This window comes from Chenopodium album, chromosome 22 (assembly GCF_948465745.1).
Source record: "Chenopodium album chromosome 22, dcCheAlbu1.1, whole genome shotgun sequence".
In the NCBI taxonomy this organism is placed as follows: Eukaryota; Viridiplantae; Streptophyta; class Magnoliopsida; order Caryophyllales; family Amaranthaceae; genus Chenopodium; species Chenopodium album.
Window position 1 is genome coordinate 5105442 of NC_137855.1, and position 17173 is coordinate 5122614.

Here is a 17173-nt window from a genome sequence, read left to right on the forward strand (position 1 = left end):
GTGCTTGCCTACTAGAAGTGTGCATATATATAGGTAATAGGATATTTTCTAATAATGTGTATGAACTATGATCCTATTTATGCACTATGATCTAATATCGATCGAGGAAAATAACTAGTTCAATGAACTAGGGAGCATTTTATGTGTTGATTAAGTTGAGCGTATCTTTTACGTGTTAGCATTTGAAAGATGTCATTTGAAAGCTAGGAGTTAACACAGTAATAACATTGTCGTTGTATATATATATACTCCGTATAACACATATTTTAAATTTTAAGTGCATGATTTAATAAGTAATGTAATCCACGACTCAAATGATTTAATTATAATTAACCAACAATAGTGATATACTGATATCCATATATAATTTTATTGTGTATGCAACTTGTGTTTATAATATCACCAATAATGAAATGAGCAATAATGATAAACATTACTCGTATATATATTGTAATTTTTTTGAGATCATACATTTAATTGTCTTTAATTTTCTAATAAATAGACCAATACTTGCTACAGTACATAGTATTAAAGATTTTTCATGGAAAATCATATCTTTGTTATCAACAACCCACCACAACAATCTACAACAACTAACAACAAAGTCATTAAACCAAAAGTTATAAATCTACCTTAATTTAAATTTAATGAGATGGCAATAACAGATCTATGTCATTAAATACATATAATAGACATTTGCACATGTATAAAGAAAAATGTGTTTGTAAATGTAACTAGCTACTCCGTATAATAGTCAGTCCAGATTTAATTTACAGATAATTAGGAGTACACAATATTATTGGCCATTGTTAAATAATTAAGTTGCTAATTAACTAAGTTTCAACAGTATAACGTTGACCTAACAAGCTAACATACATAAGCGTCCAAGCTACAGGTGAATTAGTTGAACCACCACGTCAAGTAGAGCTGTAGAAGTGTGGCTAGTGTGCCAAGTGCGCACGGTGCCGTAGAAGCTGCGTCAACATTAATACAAGTAACATGACTACGGTTGGCCGGTACAATATGGTGTATGGAAACTCACTCGATTTCTTTATGTTTGTCTCATTAATCTTTTACTATATGTTTTTCAATGCACATACACAAATATATCTTCAGATAATAACTTAATACGGAGTATTAAATAACTAGTTTTTTTTACAAGAAAATTGCTTTAATGTTTTATTATTGTAACATGAATCTAACTAATAAGACCTCTTATGAAGTATTTCTTTACTACAAAAGTGAAAATTTTTTCAATCTCTTTGAAATGAGACAAACAAGAAAAAATTGAAGTAGCTAATATGAGCTGAGATTAATTGTCTCACATTATAAAACAATGATAAGATACTCTAATATACTTCGTATGTGATACCAATCAATTTAAGATAATAATTTATTGTGTTTTATGCTATCTATCTGTGGCCATGGAATTGTAATATTGTATAAGGAATTCATATACAAAACCTAGCTGCCTCAAACCCTGATTAGGACTATATGACTCAATGATATACCTCATAAAATGGTTTTGAGCTCTAATTTATAAGCATATGCTCCTCAATGGGGACTTCGATTATGTGTTTAACATCACACGGCATGATTGATGTCTCACTGAAAGTCTGAAACGCATTCCCATTAGTTGTAACACTTTTAATTTCAGTCGTTTCATATTAATTGCGACACTAATAAATTTAGAAATGATCCGCTATTATTTTATAATTTCTCTCTCCCACTAACCCTACATACATTCACAAATATCTTACTCCCTCCATCCCAAAAAGAACGACCCATTTGGGCAAAACTTTGTTAAAAAAAGAATGACCCATTTGCATTAAAACACTCACCAATTTGCTACAATATTTGTGCAAAATTAGCTTCCCCATATAAAAATTTAATTTTCCATGTTATTTTATTACTTTCTTTCTCTATTTTTATACAAACCCCATGTAAATTTATCTTTCCAATATACTTTTACTTCTTTTTACTTAACTTCCTTAATACCCGCGTAATCAACCCAAATGGGTCGTTCTTTTTGAGACGGAGGGAGTATTATTCTTCTTTCTTACCAACCCCATCCACACTACTTTTTTTTAATTATTTTTATCTATTATTAATAATTTTTTTATATTATAAGCCTAGTTTATAATTTTCTTAAATGATGAGTTAAGTTTACTGTTGCAACTAATGCGAAACGGAGAAAGTGTGTTTTAAGTTATTATTGTTCAACAAATGTTGAATTCAATGGCATTTCGATATACCAAAGCATGATGCAAGGAAAATGAGGCAATTTTATAGCATCAACTCATCTAACACCGGCTCATGATCAAGAATTCAAGATTCAACCCCCAATTCCCCCACTTAACTAGAGTGTCCAAATGAGTAAACGACCAGATGAACATGATTGCATCAATATGTTTCAAGTTTCTTACCAAGTACCTTGATGAACAATTGGTGTTTGAAAGATGGTGTGACAAAAAAAATAAAAAATGTAAGACGACATGTAACACATTAGGTTAGGTTAGATACAAACTTTAAAATAGACCGAGTCCCGTAATCACATTTTTACACGTCCTAAAAAAATCCCCAAGATGGTTATTGTTGGTGGTCAGCGGCTATTATGTTTGCCGGTGAACTCAAATTCGGAAATTCCTCAATTTATTTATACCAGTTGTATCAAGTCAATGGCAAGTCCAATTTTATAATAATAAAATCCAAGAACAAATTAGTATATCTATTCAATAATCCATTTTTGAAGAATGTCCGATAAATTCACAATATCTACGCTTTCGATAATCAACCGCCAAATTCTCGCCGGATTATACGGCGGTCGTAGGTGGCGAATTTCCCGACGGCCTGGTTGAAGGAGAAACTAGGACAACTTGAATTCCGAGGTAATTTTTAGTACTGTAAATAATTATTCTGAATTTACCAACTTTATCAAAAAAAAAAAAAAATTAATTTGATTCTGTATTTAGCAATTAAGTAAGTTGGACGATTTGATTTTGTAAAATATTGTTTATAGATTGGGGAAAAAAAACCGATAATCTTCGGAATATTTGTTGGAATTTATGTTGTTACAAGAAATAGGATTTGATTATACACATGTGAGCATAATGTACATTAGGGGAGTAACTAAAACGCCTCAACTGAAATTAGTTGGTTATAAGAGTAGTAGCCCGCTTGGTTTTCTATTGATTTTGTCTTTCGATATGGAATACTTATTCACACGTGTACCTACACTATAAGAACGTACATTGTGTACCCGAGTCTCATTTGAATAGGCAAAGAGTGAAAATTGTACTATTACCTTTATTTAAAGCACATGGCCCATTTAATTAACCTCAATTTAAGTGCATTATATCATGTAAGAGTAAGATCCACTTTTCTTAAATAACGTGATAAAATGTGTGTTGCAACTATAAAGAAACGGAGGAAGTGATAAGTCATATAGGTGTTCGGGGTCATTAGAAAAAATGAAGTACTTTGATGATCATATTGCTAATTGCTAGGCATAGTCAATGTCATTTGAATAATTGGTTCTATTTGCATCTTGAATACTCCGTGTTACAACATGTAGAATTGTGTTCAGGCTTACAGGTTACAAACTTTCAGGTTATTTACTTGTTCACCTTCTGTCCTTCTTTGATATGTATTAGACCTCATGTATGGACTGAAAGTTCTGTCTATTTCTCATTAGTTAGTATGCTTCGGTAACTTAAAGATGATCCATTTGACTCGGTTTGGGACAATTGCCTAGTTTATTTGATCATTGAATTATAATTGAATTTCCGAGAATTGGACCTTCCATTTATCTCTACTGGTAAACTAGCTAATTCACTTTCGCTACAAGGAAATGGCAGGACGAGATGGCAGTGGCGTGGATGTTATCTTGCCAAACTATATACTTGGTAAATCTACTGGCATTGTGTCATCTGGCAAGATGAGAATTGACTGGGAATATAGTTACCATCAAGCGACTGAACCGGCAGGAGATAAAGAATGTGGAAATGGAAGAGAAAGGTAACAACTATTTCTTACTGATTGTTCTCTCTGAACTTTCCTATTAACAAGGTCTTTTCGGCTGATATGTATATTCTTTCTCCCAAGCATGTTTTAGTGTTTGATTTGTTTTTTATTGTCGACCTTTGATTTGAAACTTTGTTCCTTTACAAGTCATTGCTGATATAATGACACTTTTAAGGTTAGGTTGATATGAAAGGGTATGGTTTCAAAAGCAATTTAACACCGGGTAAAATATTAGCTATTATCTGGTTGTGAACTCACTAAACTTTATCATCGTATTCTTTTGTCTGTTTTGTAGTGAGAAGAGAGATGAATATTTTGAGATCGTTCATGCACCCTCATATTATTCGAGTTTATGAAGTTGTTGAGACACCATCAGACTTTTATGTTGTGATGGAGCATGCGAAGTGTGGAGAACTATTTGATTACATTGTGGAGAAGGGTAGGATAGAAGAGGATGAAGCACTGAACTTTTTCCAACAGGTAAACTTCTTTCTACTTTTAGGCTGTGTTCTCTTAGATAATCCTACTGGCATTTTATATATTGTCTCTGTTGCCATCTGGGACCAGATAATATCAGGAGTAGAGTACTGTCACAAGAATATGGTAGTTCATCGAGACCTGAAGCCTGAGAACTTTCTATTGGATTCACATCACAATGTAAAGATTGCAGAGTTTGGTTTGAGCAACATAATGCGAGATGGTCACTTCCTAAAGACCAGCTGCGGAAGCCCAAACTATGCAGCTCCTGAGGTATGATACTCTAGAACTCTGCTGGAGAAGAACTGTACAATGTAATTACTTTGATAATTTTGACCTGCTTGAGCAGTTGAGCATATATATGTCTAAATATTGCTGATTAAGCCTAATAACAGTAATTTAACTGCGTCTTGAACCATTGCATTCTTCTCATCTTGCTGCTAAATGCCCTCTTTCTCTTGATTCGTTTAATGTTGTTTATTTCTGCTTATCTTGTCACTGTTTTCATGGTAAATTAATCCATTCTGTCCAAGATATTTCCAAAGAACTAAAATAAACATGCTGTTGAGTCTGTAATTCCTGTACATTTATTTTGCCATTTCATTCTGCAAACTTCATGACTAATGCTCTGGCTCGCCAGAACATTGATGGGTAACGTAATCAGTAGATATTGTCTTATTGTGCTACCCTGTATGATTTTTTTTTTTTTTTTTCCTGAAATGTGCACTTAGGTCATTTCTGGGAAACTCTATGTTGGCCCTGAAGTTGATGTATGGAGTTGTGGTGTAACCTTGTTTGTTCTCCTTTGTGGATTTCTCCCTTTTGATGATGAAAGTATGCCCAACCTTCTCAATAAAATAAAGGTACATGCTATTCTGAATTTAATGTCACTGGACATGATTACTCTTCTTTTATGTGCAAGTATGTGTTAAAGGAGGGAATATCAACCTATTATATGAAGCAAGGGTATTATATATTTAAGACTTGATACTTGCGCTTTTGAAGTTTTGAGTTAACTTTTATTATTATTATTAATGCTCAATATACATTTTTTCTTCTGGAAAGTAAATAAGCAAGATTGCAAGAACCACCTTGAACTGGTGTGTTACCAAAACCTTGGAAAACATTATTGGCAATATGAGAAATAACTAGAAGAAAAGAGAGTTAATTTGTTTCATTAGAAACAGTAACTGGAATTTCTATAAATGAAGTTTCAGCAAGATTAATGGGAAGAAGATGGTAATACATGATACTCCGTATTGAAATATTCATCTTTTCATAGTTGATGTCTAAGGGATAAATAAAGGACATGTTTAGAGAAGAAAAATTAAACCGATATAGATTATAGTAGGAATTTACTACAAAAAAATTTCATCAAATTATTAAAGTACTATACGTAAATACTCCCTTCGTCTGGAATAAGTAGTCGCATTGTTCTAATCCTTTATAGTGTTATGAATTCACCATGATTTCACTTGTATACCCTTAAAATAGCTTTCTCTTTCCTGTCCTCACTCTACCACTCCATTTAACAGGGTATGTTCTGAAATCTGATTATAATTCTCCTATAAATTATAGAAAATTAGGACATCCCAAAATATGTGTGAAAAGTTAATGAGAAGCTTTCACATGTCCTACCTGCCTTTTCGATTAAATGTAAGTGTTCTGGTTATGCATTGGAGGAACTTCAAGAATATAATATGTCGAAGGAGTAACTGTTTGTAACCACTTACTATACTAAATTCTCTTGGGATTATAAAAATCATGCTAAAAGAACTGCAATCAAATTGCTTTCTAGATATGTACAACTTACTGCTTCTTAGTTTAGGAATTGTGGAAGCACATAATATTGGTGTCATTTGATTATCGTTGTAGGCTGGGGTTTATACGATTCCAAGTCATCTATCACCTGGAGCTAGAGATCTGATATCTAAGATTCTTGTAGTTGATCCTATGAAGAGAATCACTATCCCAGAAATTCGTCAGCATATGTGGTTTCAAGCTCATTCTCTGCGTTACTTAGCCATGCCACCATCGGGTACGATGCAACTAGCAAATAAGGTTTGACCATATATTATTTGCTGTCAAATTGCACCACTTATGCTTTTGAAATAGTAGTTCTCTAATGTTTTGAACTGAGACAGATTGGATGCCATCTTCTTTTGGTGCATACCATTTTGATACATTAACTTCACGAAATATGTCTTTGAGGATTCTTGTAATGCCATCTAGACTTATCAGGAAGATATAGCTTGATGAATAATGAGGATGTTCTATTACTTTCTTATTTCGCGTTTCTGCTCTTGAACCTACTGCTCTTTGAATTAACCTTTGACTTTGCAGGTACAGATTGACGAAAATTTACTCCAAGAAGTTGTTAGGATGGGGTATGACCGGAATCAGCTTATTGAATCTCTCTGCAACAGACTCCAGAATGAGGTTTTGATAAGTGTAACATTTTGCAGACTGTTTTTAAGTAAACATGGGAACAAATTCAAATTAACTGCATTCATTTTAGGGGACTGTTGCATTTTATTTGCTTTTTGATAACCACTTCGGGGCTTCAAGGGGCTATCTTGGGGCTGAGTTCCAAGAAATAAAGGTTCGTTATTTTCTCCTTCTAGAGTAGAGACTTGCTTTAAAGTATTGAGATTTGAAAATGATTATGTCGATTGTATATTAAAGTATACTTGATTCCTGTGCCTGACAAATTGTTTTGTGTACTGTCTGGTTGTTGTTCCTTGAAATTTCTCGAGGATGTCATGCTACATTGATACTCTTGTGAAAATTTGTGAAATAAAATACCTCATACGATGTATATATATTGGTTTTCACTACTGTATTGGAAAAGAAAAGGCTTCATCTCAGCTAGTTGGTGGCCATCTAATATCTTTGTTGCATACTTTTGTTTTTCAGGAGAACCATATGATCGGCATGCATTCAAATGAAGTCTCGTCTCCTGATGCTGGGCTCCAATATCGTGGTTGTGAAGATTACCAAGAAAAGAATTTTCCTGTTGAGAGGATATGGTCTATTGGATTACAGGTTGGCTGTTAAGTACTTACGAATATCTTGATTAGTTTGCCTCCTTAACTTGATCGTCCAGCTTGTCAGTTGGGTTTGATTGCCCTGATTGGAGAATTATTTGCTGATTCATGCTGGAGGAGAATTATTGTCATTGTCTCACGTCCTCACTCTGTCCCATGAACTTGGGCATTTTACTGCGTATTTTAGTACAATTATTATTATTTCTTCTTATGATGATTTATCTGAATCTTAAGGATAATTCACTAATGGAGTTTTTAGCTCTGCCTTATGTGATTCATTTTCATCGTGAAACATACATTTTTTTTCATTGGTATGACCCTACAAAGACTTTGTTTATCTAATTAGTTGCAGTCGAAAGCCCAATCTCATGAGATTATGACTGAAGCTCTGAAAGCACTGCAAAAGCTAAATGTCTGCTGGAAAAAGATTGGGCATTATAACATCAAGTGCAAATGAATTCCTGGCATTCTTGATCATCATGAAGTGATTGTTGATAATCCAGTACATAGCTATGGCGAAGAATCAAGCATAGCTGAAAACGATGTTGGGTTGAAGTCTCCCAATGCCGTAATTTTGAGTTGCAGGTATGTTTCATGTCTAGAAGCTAATTCTTGTACTTTTTATATTGTTGTTTAATGGTTCTGATCATTTTGGTAAATCAATTAATTCTCTAAAAATCTTGACATACTAGCAGTATTTGGATTTCACATTAGACTTATACTATCTTGTATCACCGCTTTTCTGCTGTAGGCTATTAGGCTATCAATAACATTCTTTTCTGCATTTTCCGATGTGACTTTCACAGCTATACAAGGCCCCCGATGAGAAGTATCTACTTGATCTACAATGGGTTCAGGGACCACAGATTCTATTCCTTGATATTTGCACAGCTATCCTTGCTCAATTCCATGTGCTTTAGCAAGCAATTTTTTTTTGCTATATCAAATGTTAATAGCATTCATATTATTAATGGGAAGATATATGGTTCTGAATGTGCATTGTATTTCTTGATAGTGTGAGTTTTGTTCCTGATCTAGGTACTTATCAGGTGGTGGTGTTTAGTAATGATATATTCGACGGATATTGTAGTCTCTTGGTCTGGCTAAGTCTGAACTTACAAAACCACCATCTCTTGTGTAGAAAGGAAAAACTGGTTGAAGCTTTACTGTATTTAAAAACGCGACATTTCATGTACGTAGTAAGATCAAATAAGAACAAAGTGGTTAGTGTTTCTACCAGTGAGATTTTGTCTTTACTAGTTTATGCTAGAGTTTTGGGCCAAAAATGGTCCAGATCTTTGGGTTTAAATTAATTATCAAACTCTTTTGCCAGTGGTCCAATAACAAGTCCTCTGTTTTCTTCTGTTTTAGAAACTTTTTTAATTAAAGTTTACCAAAATTTTACATAGTAGGCAGTTCTGTAAAACACTACCGTGACAAGTAGGATGGTGCACGATAACGATCAATCCCTTCGTTCTTTATTATTGTCCTATCTTATATATTACAAACAAATTAAGCAAAAATTTAATTTTTTTATTATGAAAAAATCAATTAGACTCCATTTGCATTAAAATGTAGAAGTATGTTGAGGAAAATATAAAAGATACAAAAGAAAAATTGTGAATGTTAGATATCTCGTTATTAAAAGTTTTCATTTTTCAAAAAAAAAAAATAATAATAATAAAAAATGAGTACACCTTTCATATAAGTGACAAGACTGACAACGGAAGAATATGGAGAAAAAAAAGTCACAAGAATGATTTTGAAATTCATGTTATATTTTCTAGTACTTAATTGGAAGAATTTTTCGATGAACCACACAAAATAGTGATATATACTATAATTGATATCAAATACTTCGTATGAAGTATCTACGTAATAGGTACCTTGTTCCTTCACAATTTAAGAAATTTAACCAATTAAACAAGTTGAAATAATATGACGATTAAATTCAGATTAATCAAATCTATAATGGTTGTCATTAGAAGTATTGTAGCCTTTTACTTTTCTAAACTTGCATGGAGCTAGTCAACAAGGTACATGCTCATTTTATGCTAAATTTATACAATTGCGCCATTTTCTTTCTGATGCATGCATGTTGGTTAAAAAATACTGTTTCTAGAAAACATTATTGCACGTGAGGTTTGAAAATTGCATCATTTTAGTCAAAGTAAACATGTACAAGTAATAAATTTCATGTACTTGACATAAAGACTTGATTTTTTCTAAATATGTTTGATTAATAGAATAATAGAACAAACTACATCATGCATAAGCGGAAAGTATGCAGAAATTATTATTGTTAATATTCATGTCCATTTCATATTTTCGTGGTCATCAAGATGTAGAAAATTCATTATTACTTGTGATTCTATTTTTTAAAAAAATGAAAGTGATAAAGATGTGTTTTAAGCTCATGCATGAGTATGATCAATGGATGTATTTTCAATTTGTAAATTGTAATATATTCTATGTAAACAAATTATTCCATGAATCCACGTTAACATAATTTCTAGTTATCTTACGGAGTATTATTAACAAGGAATTGAAATTTTTAGATGAAGAAAATATTATGTACTCATATAAAAAATAGTAGGTACGAGTACTTTAAATTCAACATATATCGAATTAACGTAAGAAAAAAGTAAAAAGTAATTTGTAAATCTAGTCAAAACTAGTTGCTATGTACATTTGAGAAACTATAGAACATCAGAACATGACTCTCCCGTGAAATTGGACCCACAAAATTGAAGATTTTGTCAAATTGTCAAAATGACAAAAAAAAATTCTTAAAAAAAAAGGTACAAGCAAAAACTAGAAAATGGAAAGAGAGTAGCAAGTTCTACTGTCAATATCTATTGGCAAAAAAATAACGTCATGCCATAGGTCATACTTCACATGTCATGAGAAAATCAAATCTGGCCAACTTTTATGATTTGATTAATAATTATTATCCTAAGATTTATTATTTGAGCATAAGGAATAATATTAACAACATTTGAGACAGATTTCTGATGCGCAAAGATTTCATCAGAATATTACTTACTTTTTTGTGATAATTCTTCCTTATTTCAAGAAGGATCATAATCATTTACAATGACAAAGTGGTTGGCAAACACCATATCAATATACCATAACTCTTTTATCTTCATTTTTGTTTTTACTTTTAGATACATCCTCTATTCTTATTAGCACTCTTACAATGTCGACTAAAATTAGTTTGTTATATTTGTTTCAATGTCCAAGTATTTTGTTAGAATATCAATTTTTATGAGTTGTATTAAAAAAAACCTTAATAGAAATTAAACAATAATCAGCTAGCAATACTTCAATCTAGAGTTGGGCATGGGTCGAGCTATATCTGAGCTTCCTTTATAAAAGATCAAAACAAACTGACACATTGCGACTTTTTCTCAAACCCTATTCATACATGATAATATGATATATGTGCTAGCATGAGTTTTTTTTTTTCAAACTTAACATGCATACCATTATATTTGGCAACACTCGACTTTGTCCACAAAATATGTAAATATTGACTTCGTATTTAAAGTATAAATTGAGACTAATTAATATAATCTAATAACCTTCTATATAATAATATTAGTATATTGTAATACATTAGTAAATATGTGGTCAAAATTAATTTATAAATAAGTCAATATGACAATATGTGGTAGAGTAAAGAAAAATTTTCTATTAGGATTGGACTACTTCAAGGATCTAAATGTAGTTTCATCCTCTTTGCATCATTTATGAGCTAATGAAGTAGATCAGACCAACTATAGTTAGTTTAATAAAGACATTGAAATTTCATTGTTCTTTCATACTCTCTTTTGACTTGGAATATGCATATAATCATATATAATCCATTAGTGGCGATTTGAGCTCTATCTATTTTCGTTGATACATACTTCAATTCGTATTTATTTTTATTGCGTGAGTCGTTTTTCACTATAGCGTAATACAAAATTAAGCTGTTGAGCCTTTTTAGAGTTGCATAAAATATAATAATCTTATCGGTAAAAATTCCTCCTTTAATTATTATCAATTCCTAACTTATTATAGAAAACAAACACAAATATGAAATTAAATAGAGTTCTAGCGAGAAGTAAGTACATACAACACACATGCAATTGCTCTTTGTTGTTTAAATACATAACATGTATGGATATATATTGAGATATATTTGGGAAATATTAGGATATATTTGTTTACCATATTTTGTGCTTGTATATCTTTTGGTATATTTTATCTTTGGTAGTTTCCTAATCCTATCACAATAGGGTTGATCTTTGTATTATATAAGCTTTGGGCAAAGTCATTAATGAGATCAAGCAATTACGTTCATAATATTTAGCATGGTATCAGAGCCAAGGTTTTTTTTTTCCAATTAATTAATCATGGACGGCGGTGACACACCACCACCGCCACCACCATCAAAAATTGAAACAAATTCACCCTTTTACCTAGGGGCGCATGATAGGCCCGGTGATTTCATAACTCCGATCAGATTGAAGCTTGATAATTTTGATGCTTGGGCTCACGCCATATACGTTGCTCTTTCCTCTCGACGGAAGTTCGGGTTTCTTGATGGCACAATTACAGAATTTGTGCCGCCTGCAACTCAGGAAGATTGGGTTGTGGTTCATTGTATGCTTGTTTCGTGGCTCATGAATACGATCGACCCGGAGGTAAAATCTATGCTTTCTAATTATGACAATGCAAAACGTTTGTGGGATGATTTACATGAAAGATTTTGTATCGTGAATGGTCCTCGTATCCAACACTTAAAGGCACAAATTAATCGATGTGAACAACCTAAAAATATGACTGTGGCTATTTATTTTAGCAAATTAAAGGTTTTGTGGGATGAATTAGCAAAGCTTGAACCTTTAATTCATTGTAAATGTGGGAAGTGCACTTGTAATGTGGGTAGGCAACATGAGAAACGTCATGAGGATGATCGATTGCAACAATTTTTGCTTGGTCTTTGTTCTGAGTATTATGCTCAAACAAGGTCAAATATTCTATCTCAAGACCCTCTGCCTACTTTGAATAAAGCCTACCAACAAGTATCCCAAGATGAACTAGTTAGAGGTCTTGATAAAGGCGGCCGTGAAGAACCTCCACAAGCCGTGGGGTTTGCTGTCCGTACAGGTGGGGTTGGCAGGGGTCGTGATGGCTCGGGTACAGTGTGTGCAAAGTGCAAGAAAATTGGCCACGAGACATCGAATTGTTGGTCCGATAAAGTTTGTAATCATTGCAAGAAACGGGGTCATATTGAAGCTAAGTGCTTTGAACTTCATGGATACCCACCTAGAATGGGTGATGGCAGCCGGGGGGGGGGGGAAGTCCACGGGTGGTCGTGGTCAAGGTTCGATCCGAGCTAATGCGGTCTTGGGTTCGAGTGCTTCTTCAACAAGTACTCCCTCTCAAGGTCAAGTCTTTTCAAGCGAACAATGGAAGGCAATTACGGGGTTGTTCGGTAATGTCTCTGAAAACCGCTTGAATGGTAAGTTTGATGATTCATCTTGGATTATTGATACAGGGGCAACTCACCATGTTACAGGAGAAAAAGCTTGGTTATTTGATACACTGGATTTTGAGTGTCCCGTTGGTTTACCTAACGGGGTCAATGTTATGGCTTCTTTAATTGGTTCAGTTCGTTTATCGGACAAGATTACTCTCACTAAAGTTCTTTATGTTCCGCATTTGAGTTGTAATTTGCTTTCAGTATCACAACTCTCAGATGATCTCAATTGTATTGTCCAATTTAACCCTTATATGTGTGTCATACAGGACCAAACGAAGGAGCTGATTGGAACAGGAGCTAGGAGAGACGGATTATATTATTTTAGCAAAACGGATTCGGTGCATCATGTCGGCATTGGTGAAGCGACCTCAAATTTGGAGTTGTGGCATCGTCGAATGGGGCATCCTTCCGAGAAAGTAGTTAAGTTACTCCTTCATGTTAGTAGTAATAAAGATTGTCTAGATAAGGGGTGTGAAGTATGTATGTGTGCTAAACATCCTAGAGACAAGTTTCCTTTAAGTGAAAATAGGGCGTCTAGAATTTTTGAGAAAATACATTGTGATTTGTGGGGTCCATATCGACACGTTTCGTCGTGTGGAGCTCGTTATTTTTTGACCATTGTTGACGATTATTCAAGAGCTACTTGGATTTATTTATTGGTTGATAAAACTGAAGTTTTAAGAATGTTTTTGGCCTTTGTTGCAATGGTTGATAGACAATTTTCACAAACAATAAAAATTGTGCAAAGTGACAATGGTACTGAGTTTAATTGCTTACATGATTATTTTGTTGCTTCGGGTATTATTTTCCAAACCTCATGTGTCGGAACTCCACAACAAAATGGGAGGGTTGAGCGCAAACACAAACACATTCTTAATGTTGGGAGAGCTTTGAGATTTCAAGCTAATTTACCTATTTATTTTTGGGGTGAGTGTGTTCTTGCCGCTGGTCATCTTATTAACTGTACACCCACGCCTCTACTCCAAAATAAAACTCCCTTTGAAATTCTTTTCAATAAAATCCCTTCCTTTGATGTCATCCGTACTTTTGGATGTTTGTGTTTTGCTCATAATCAGAAAACAAATGGTGATAAATTTGCAAGCCGGAGTCGAAAATGTGTTTTTTGGGGGTATCCCTTTGGGAAGAAAGGATGGAAAGTATATGACCTTGAATCAAAAGTTTTTTTTGTTTCTCGTGATGTGAAATTTGTTGAGGAAGTGTTTCCGTTTGCTACACCCGATGATGTGAATATCGAGTCCATGGGTTTTGGTCAAAATAATGAAGTGCATGATGATTTTGTGGGGTATGAAGTCTTTGAGGAGAATGAGGGGGTTAATGGGGATGATGAGGTGATACAAGGGGATGAAGACCCCATTGTTGCGCCCCAAACAGAGCAGTCCGCGACCAGGCCGCGGGATGCAGCCCCCAACCGCGACCTGGCCGCGGACCAGACTGTCAGGGAGGCTGCTGCTGGCTTGAACGAGGATAGCAGCTCGGCAGAAGCTTCCCACAGCAGCAGCACGACAGATGCTGCACATGGCAGCAGCCCGGCAGACGAAGAACAGCCCTCCGAAGCTCTTGGTAAGGGTCACCGTCAGAAATTTCAGTCGGTAAAACTCCGTGATTATGTGACTAATTCCGTTTTTGCTAATAATCCGTCTCCGTCCTCTCCGTAATCCGACACTCCTTCAGGTACTCCTTATCCTTTGGCACACTATATAAATTGTGACATGTTTTCTGTGAATTATCGTAAATTTCTTGCAGCCGTTGTTCAAGATAAGGAACCAAAATCCTTTAAGGAGGCCATGAAATCTGAAGGTTGGTGTCGTTCTATGAAAGAGGAAATACGGGCATTGGAAGACAATGGGACTTGGACTTTGGAGCATCTTCCTCCCGGGAAGAAGGCTCTAGGGAGTCAATGGGTGTATAAGACAAAGTTTTTGTCTAATGGTGATATTGAACGTCTCAAGTCTCGATTGGTTATCTTTGGTAATCATCAACAAGAGGGTATTGATTATGGTGAGACTTTTGCTCCGGTCGCAAAAATGACTACGGTGCGTGCTTTTCTTGCTATTGCTATTGCTAAGAATTGGGAAATACAACAAATGGATGTTCAAAATGCTTTTTTACATGGTGATTTGGATGAGGAGGTGTACATGAAGTTACCTCCAGGTTTTGAGTGCTCGGATCCGAGCTTGGTATGTCGTTTGAGGAAGTCTTTGTATGGTTTGAAACAGGCTCCAAGGTGTTGGTTCGCAAAGCTCACTACAGCTTTGAAAGGGTACGGTTTTATCCAATCTTACTCTGATTATTCTCTTTTCACATACACTAGAGGCACTGTTCAGATTAATGTCTTAGTTTATGTTGATGATCATATTATTTCTGGGAATGATTCCGCTGCGTTAACTGTGTTCAAAGCTTATCTTGGTGATTGTTTTAAGATGAAGGATCTTGGTCCTTTGAAATATTTTTTGGGCACTGAAGTTGCTCGTAGTAAATCCGGTCTATTTTTTTGTCAACGAAAATACACCTTGGATATTATTTCTGAAGCAGGGTTATTAGGTGCAAAACCAAGTGGTTTACCGATGGAGCAAAACCACAAACTTAGTCTTGCTAGTGGCGAGTTAATTGCGAATCCTGAGTCTTATCGCAGACTGGTAGGGCGGTTGATTTATCTCTCGGTGACTAGACCAGATTTGGCATATTCGGTTCATATTCTTTCACAGTTTATGCACGAACCTCGGATTGAGCATTGGGAAGCAGCTCTCAGGGTGGTTCGTTATTTAAAGGGTACCCCGGGACAGGGTATTTTGTTGACTGCAGATAGTGACTTGACTTTGCAGAGTTGGTGTGATTCTGATTGGGCGGCGTGTCCTCTTACTCGTCGTTCGTTGACTGGTTGGCTAGTTTTTCTTGGTAAATCTCCTATTTCGTGGAAAACCAAGAAGCAACCCACGGTTTCTTTCTCTTCTTCTGAGGCTGAGTGTCGTTGCATGGCTTCAACCACACATGAGTTGAAATGGTTGAAGGCTTTGCTTTTGAGTTTGGGTGTTCAACACCCTAAGGCGATTAAGTTGTTTTGTGATAATCAATCTGCTTTACATATTGCTCGAAATCCAGTTTTTCATGAACGAACAAAGCACATTGAGATTGATTGTCATATTGTTCGTGATGCTGTTACAGAGGGCTTGATTGCTCCATCTTATATTTCCACTAAGGAGCAATTGGCGGATATTTTCACTAAGGCGCTTGGGAAGACTCAGTTTGATCATCTTCTTTCCAAGTTGGGCATTTATGATCCCCATGCTCCAACTTGAGGGGGGGTATTGAGATATATTTGGGAAATATTAGGATATATTTGTTTACCATATTTTGTGCTTTTATATCTTTTGGTATATTTTATCTTTGGTAGTTTCCTAATCCTATCACAATAGGGTTGATCTTTGTATTATATAAGCTTTGGACAAAGTCATTAATGAGATCAAGCAATCACGTTCATAATATTTAGCAATATAATATTTATGGAGGTAAAAACCCCGCTAGTTTCAAATTTAGTTATATAGCTTAGTATGTATTCGTGTATCATCATATATATAAAAAAATATATATATAAACCTAAACATAAAAATCAGATACAAGATACAAAATCTTCTAAAAGTAGTGTTCATGCTACATATACATTGCTAGAACTTTCATAAGAAATACAAGTACTAATTAAGGTCCAATTATGTACGATACGTGTCACTAATAAGTGGTTAATGAGAGCAATGTCACCTATAATGGCAACCTGCCTTGATTAGCATGAGATTATAATGCTCTTATCTCCATAACAAAAAGTAGCTACACGTGTCACTCTAATAAGTTGTTAGGAAGGTGTTTTAAAGCACTTTTGAATTTGATGCTCTAATGAAAAATATCCAAATTAACCGCGTTTAATTCATAATACTGTACTAGTATAAATAAACTAAGTGTGAAAGGAATTTCAAGATTTTTTTCAGCATAAACAAAGCGAGTGAATATCAATTTCTGTATTTTTCTTGGAAATTTAGCTAAATTTGATGAAACAAATTTGATTGGATTTATTCACTAT

The 17173-nt window shown here is 34.4% G+C and overlaps 1 protein-coding gene and 1 pseudogene across 2 annotated transcripts; both read left to right on the forward strand.

Annotated features, from left to right (window-relative positions):
* Positions 1 to 2579: 2579 nt before the first annotated feature.
* On the forward strand, positions 2580 to 8639 carry LOC145605010 (SNF1-related protein kinase catalytic subunit alpha KIN10-like; annotated as a pseudogene). Its single transcript, XR_014104990.1, has 11 exons — positions 2580 to 2888; positions 3848 to 4017; positions 4319 to 4503; positions 4591 to 4773; positions 5232 to 5363; positions 6376 to 6561; positions 6844 to 6939; positions 7019 to 7102; positions 7417 to 7545; positions 7894 to 8132; positions 8354 to 8639. The product of XR_014104990.1 is annotated as an SNF1-related protein kinase catalytic subunit alpha KIN10-like (transcript).
* Positions 8640 to 11950: 3311 nt separating this feature from the next.
* Positions 11951 to 16275, forward strand: LOC145606270 (uncharacterized). Its single transcript, XM_081662296.1, has 7 exons — positions 11951 to 12875; positions 13099 to 13244; positions 13350 to 13559; positions 14160 to 14664; positions 14848 to 15281; positions 15525 to 16202; positions 16267 to 16275. Exons 1-7 carry the CDS (start codon positions 11951 to 11953, stop codon positions 16273 to 16275), a joined length of 2907 nt encoding a protein of 968 aa, XP_081518422.1.
* The last annotated feature ends 898 nt before the right edge of the window (positions 16276 to 17173 follow it).

Bases quoted from the DNA above. Each gene is read 5' to 3' on its own strand.
- LOC145606270 (XM_081662296.1), top strand. From the start codon at position 11,951: ATGGACGGCGGTGACACACCACCACCGCCACCACCATCAAAAATTGAA. The intron at 13,560-14,159 runs GTATGTATGTGT...GCTCATAATCAG, and splicing joins GTCTAGATAAGGGGTGTGAA to AAAACAAATGGTGATAAATT. The intron at 15,282-15,524 runs GTATGTCGTTTG...GATTGTTTTAAG, and splicing joins AGTGCTCGGATCCGAGCTTG to ATGAAGGATCTTGGTCCTTT.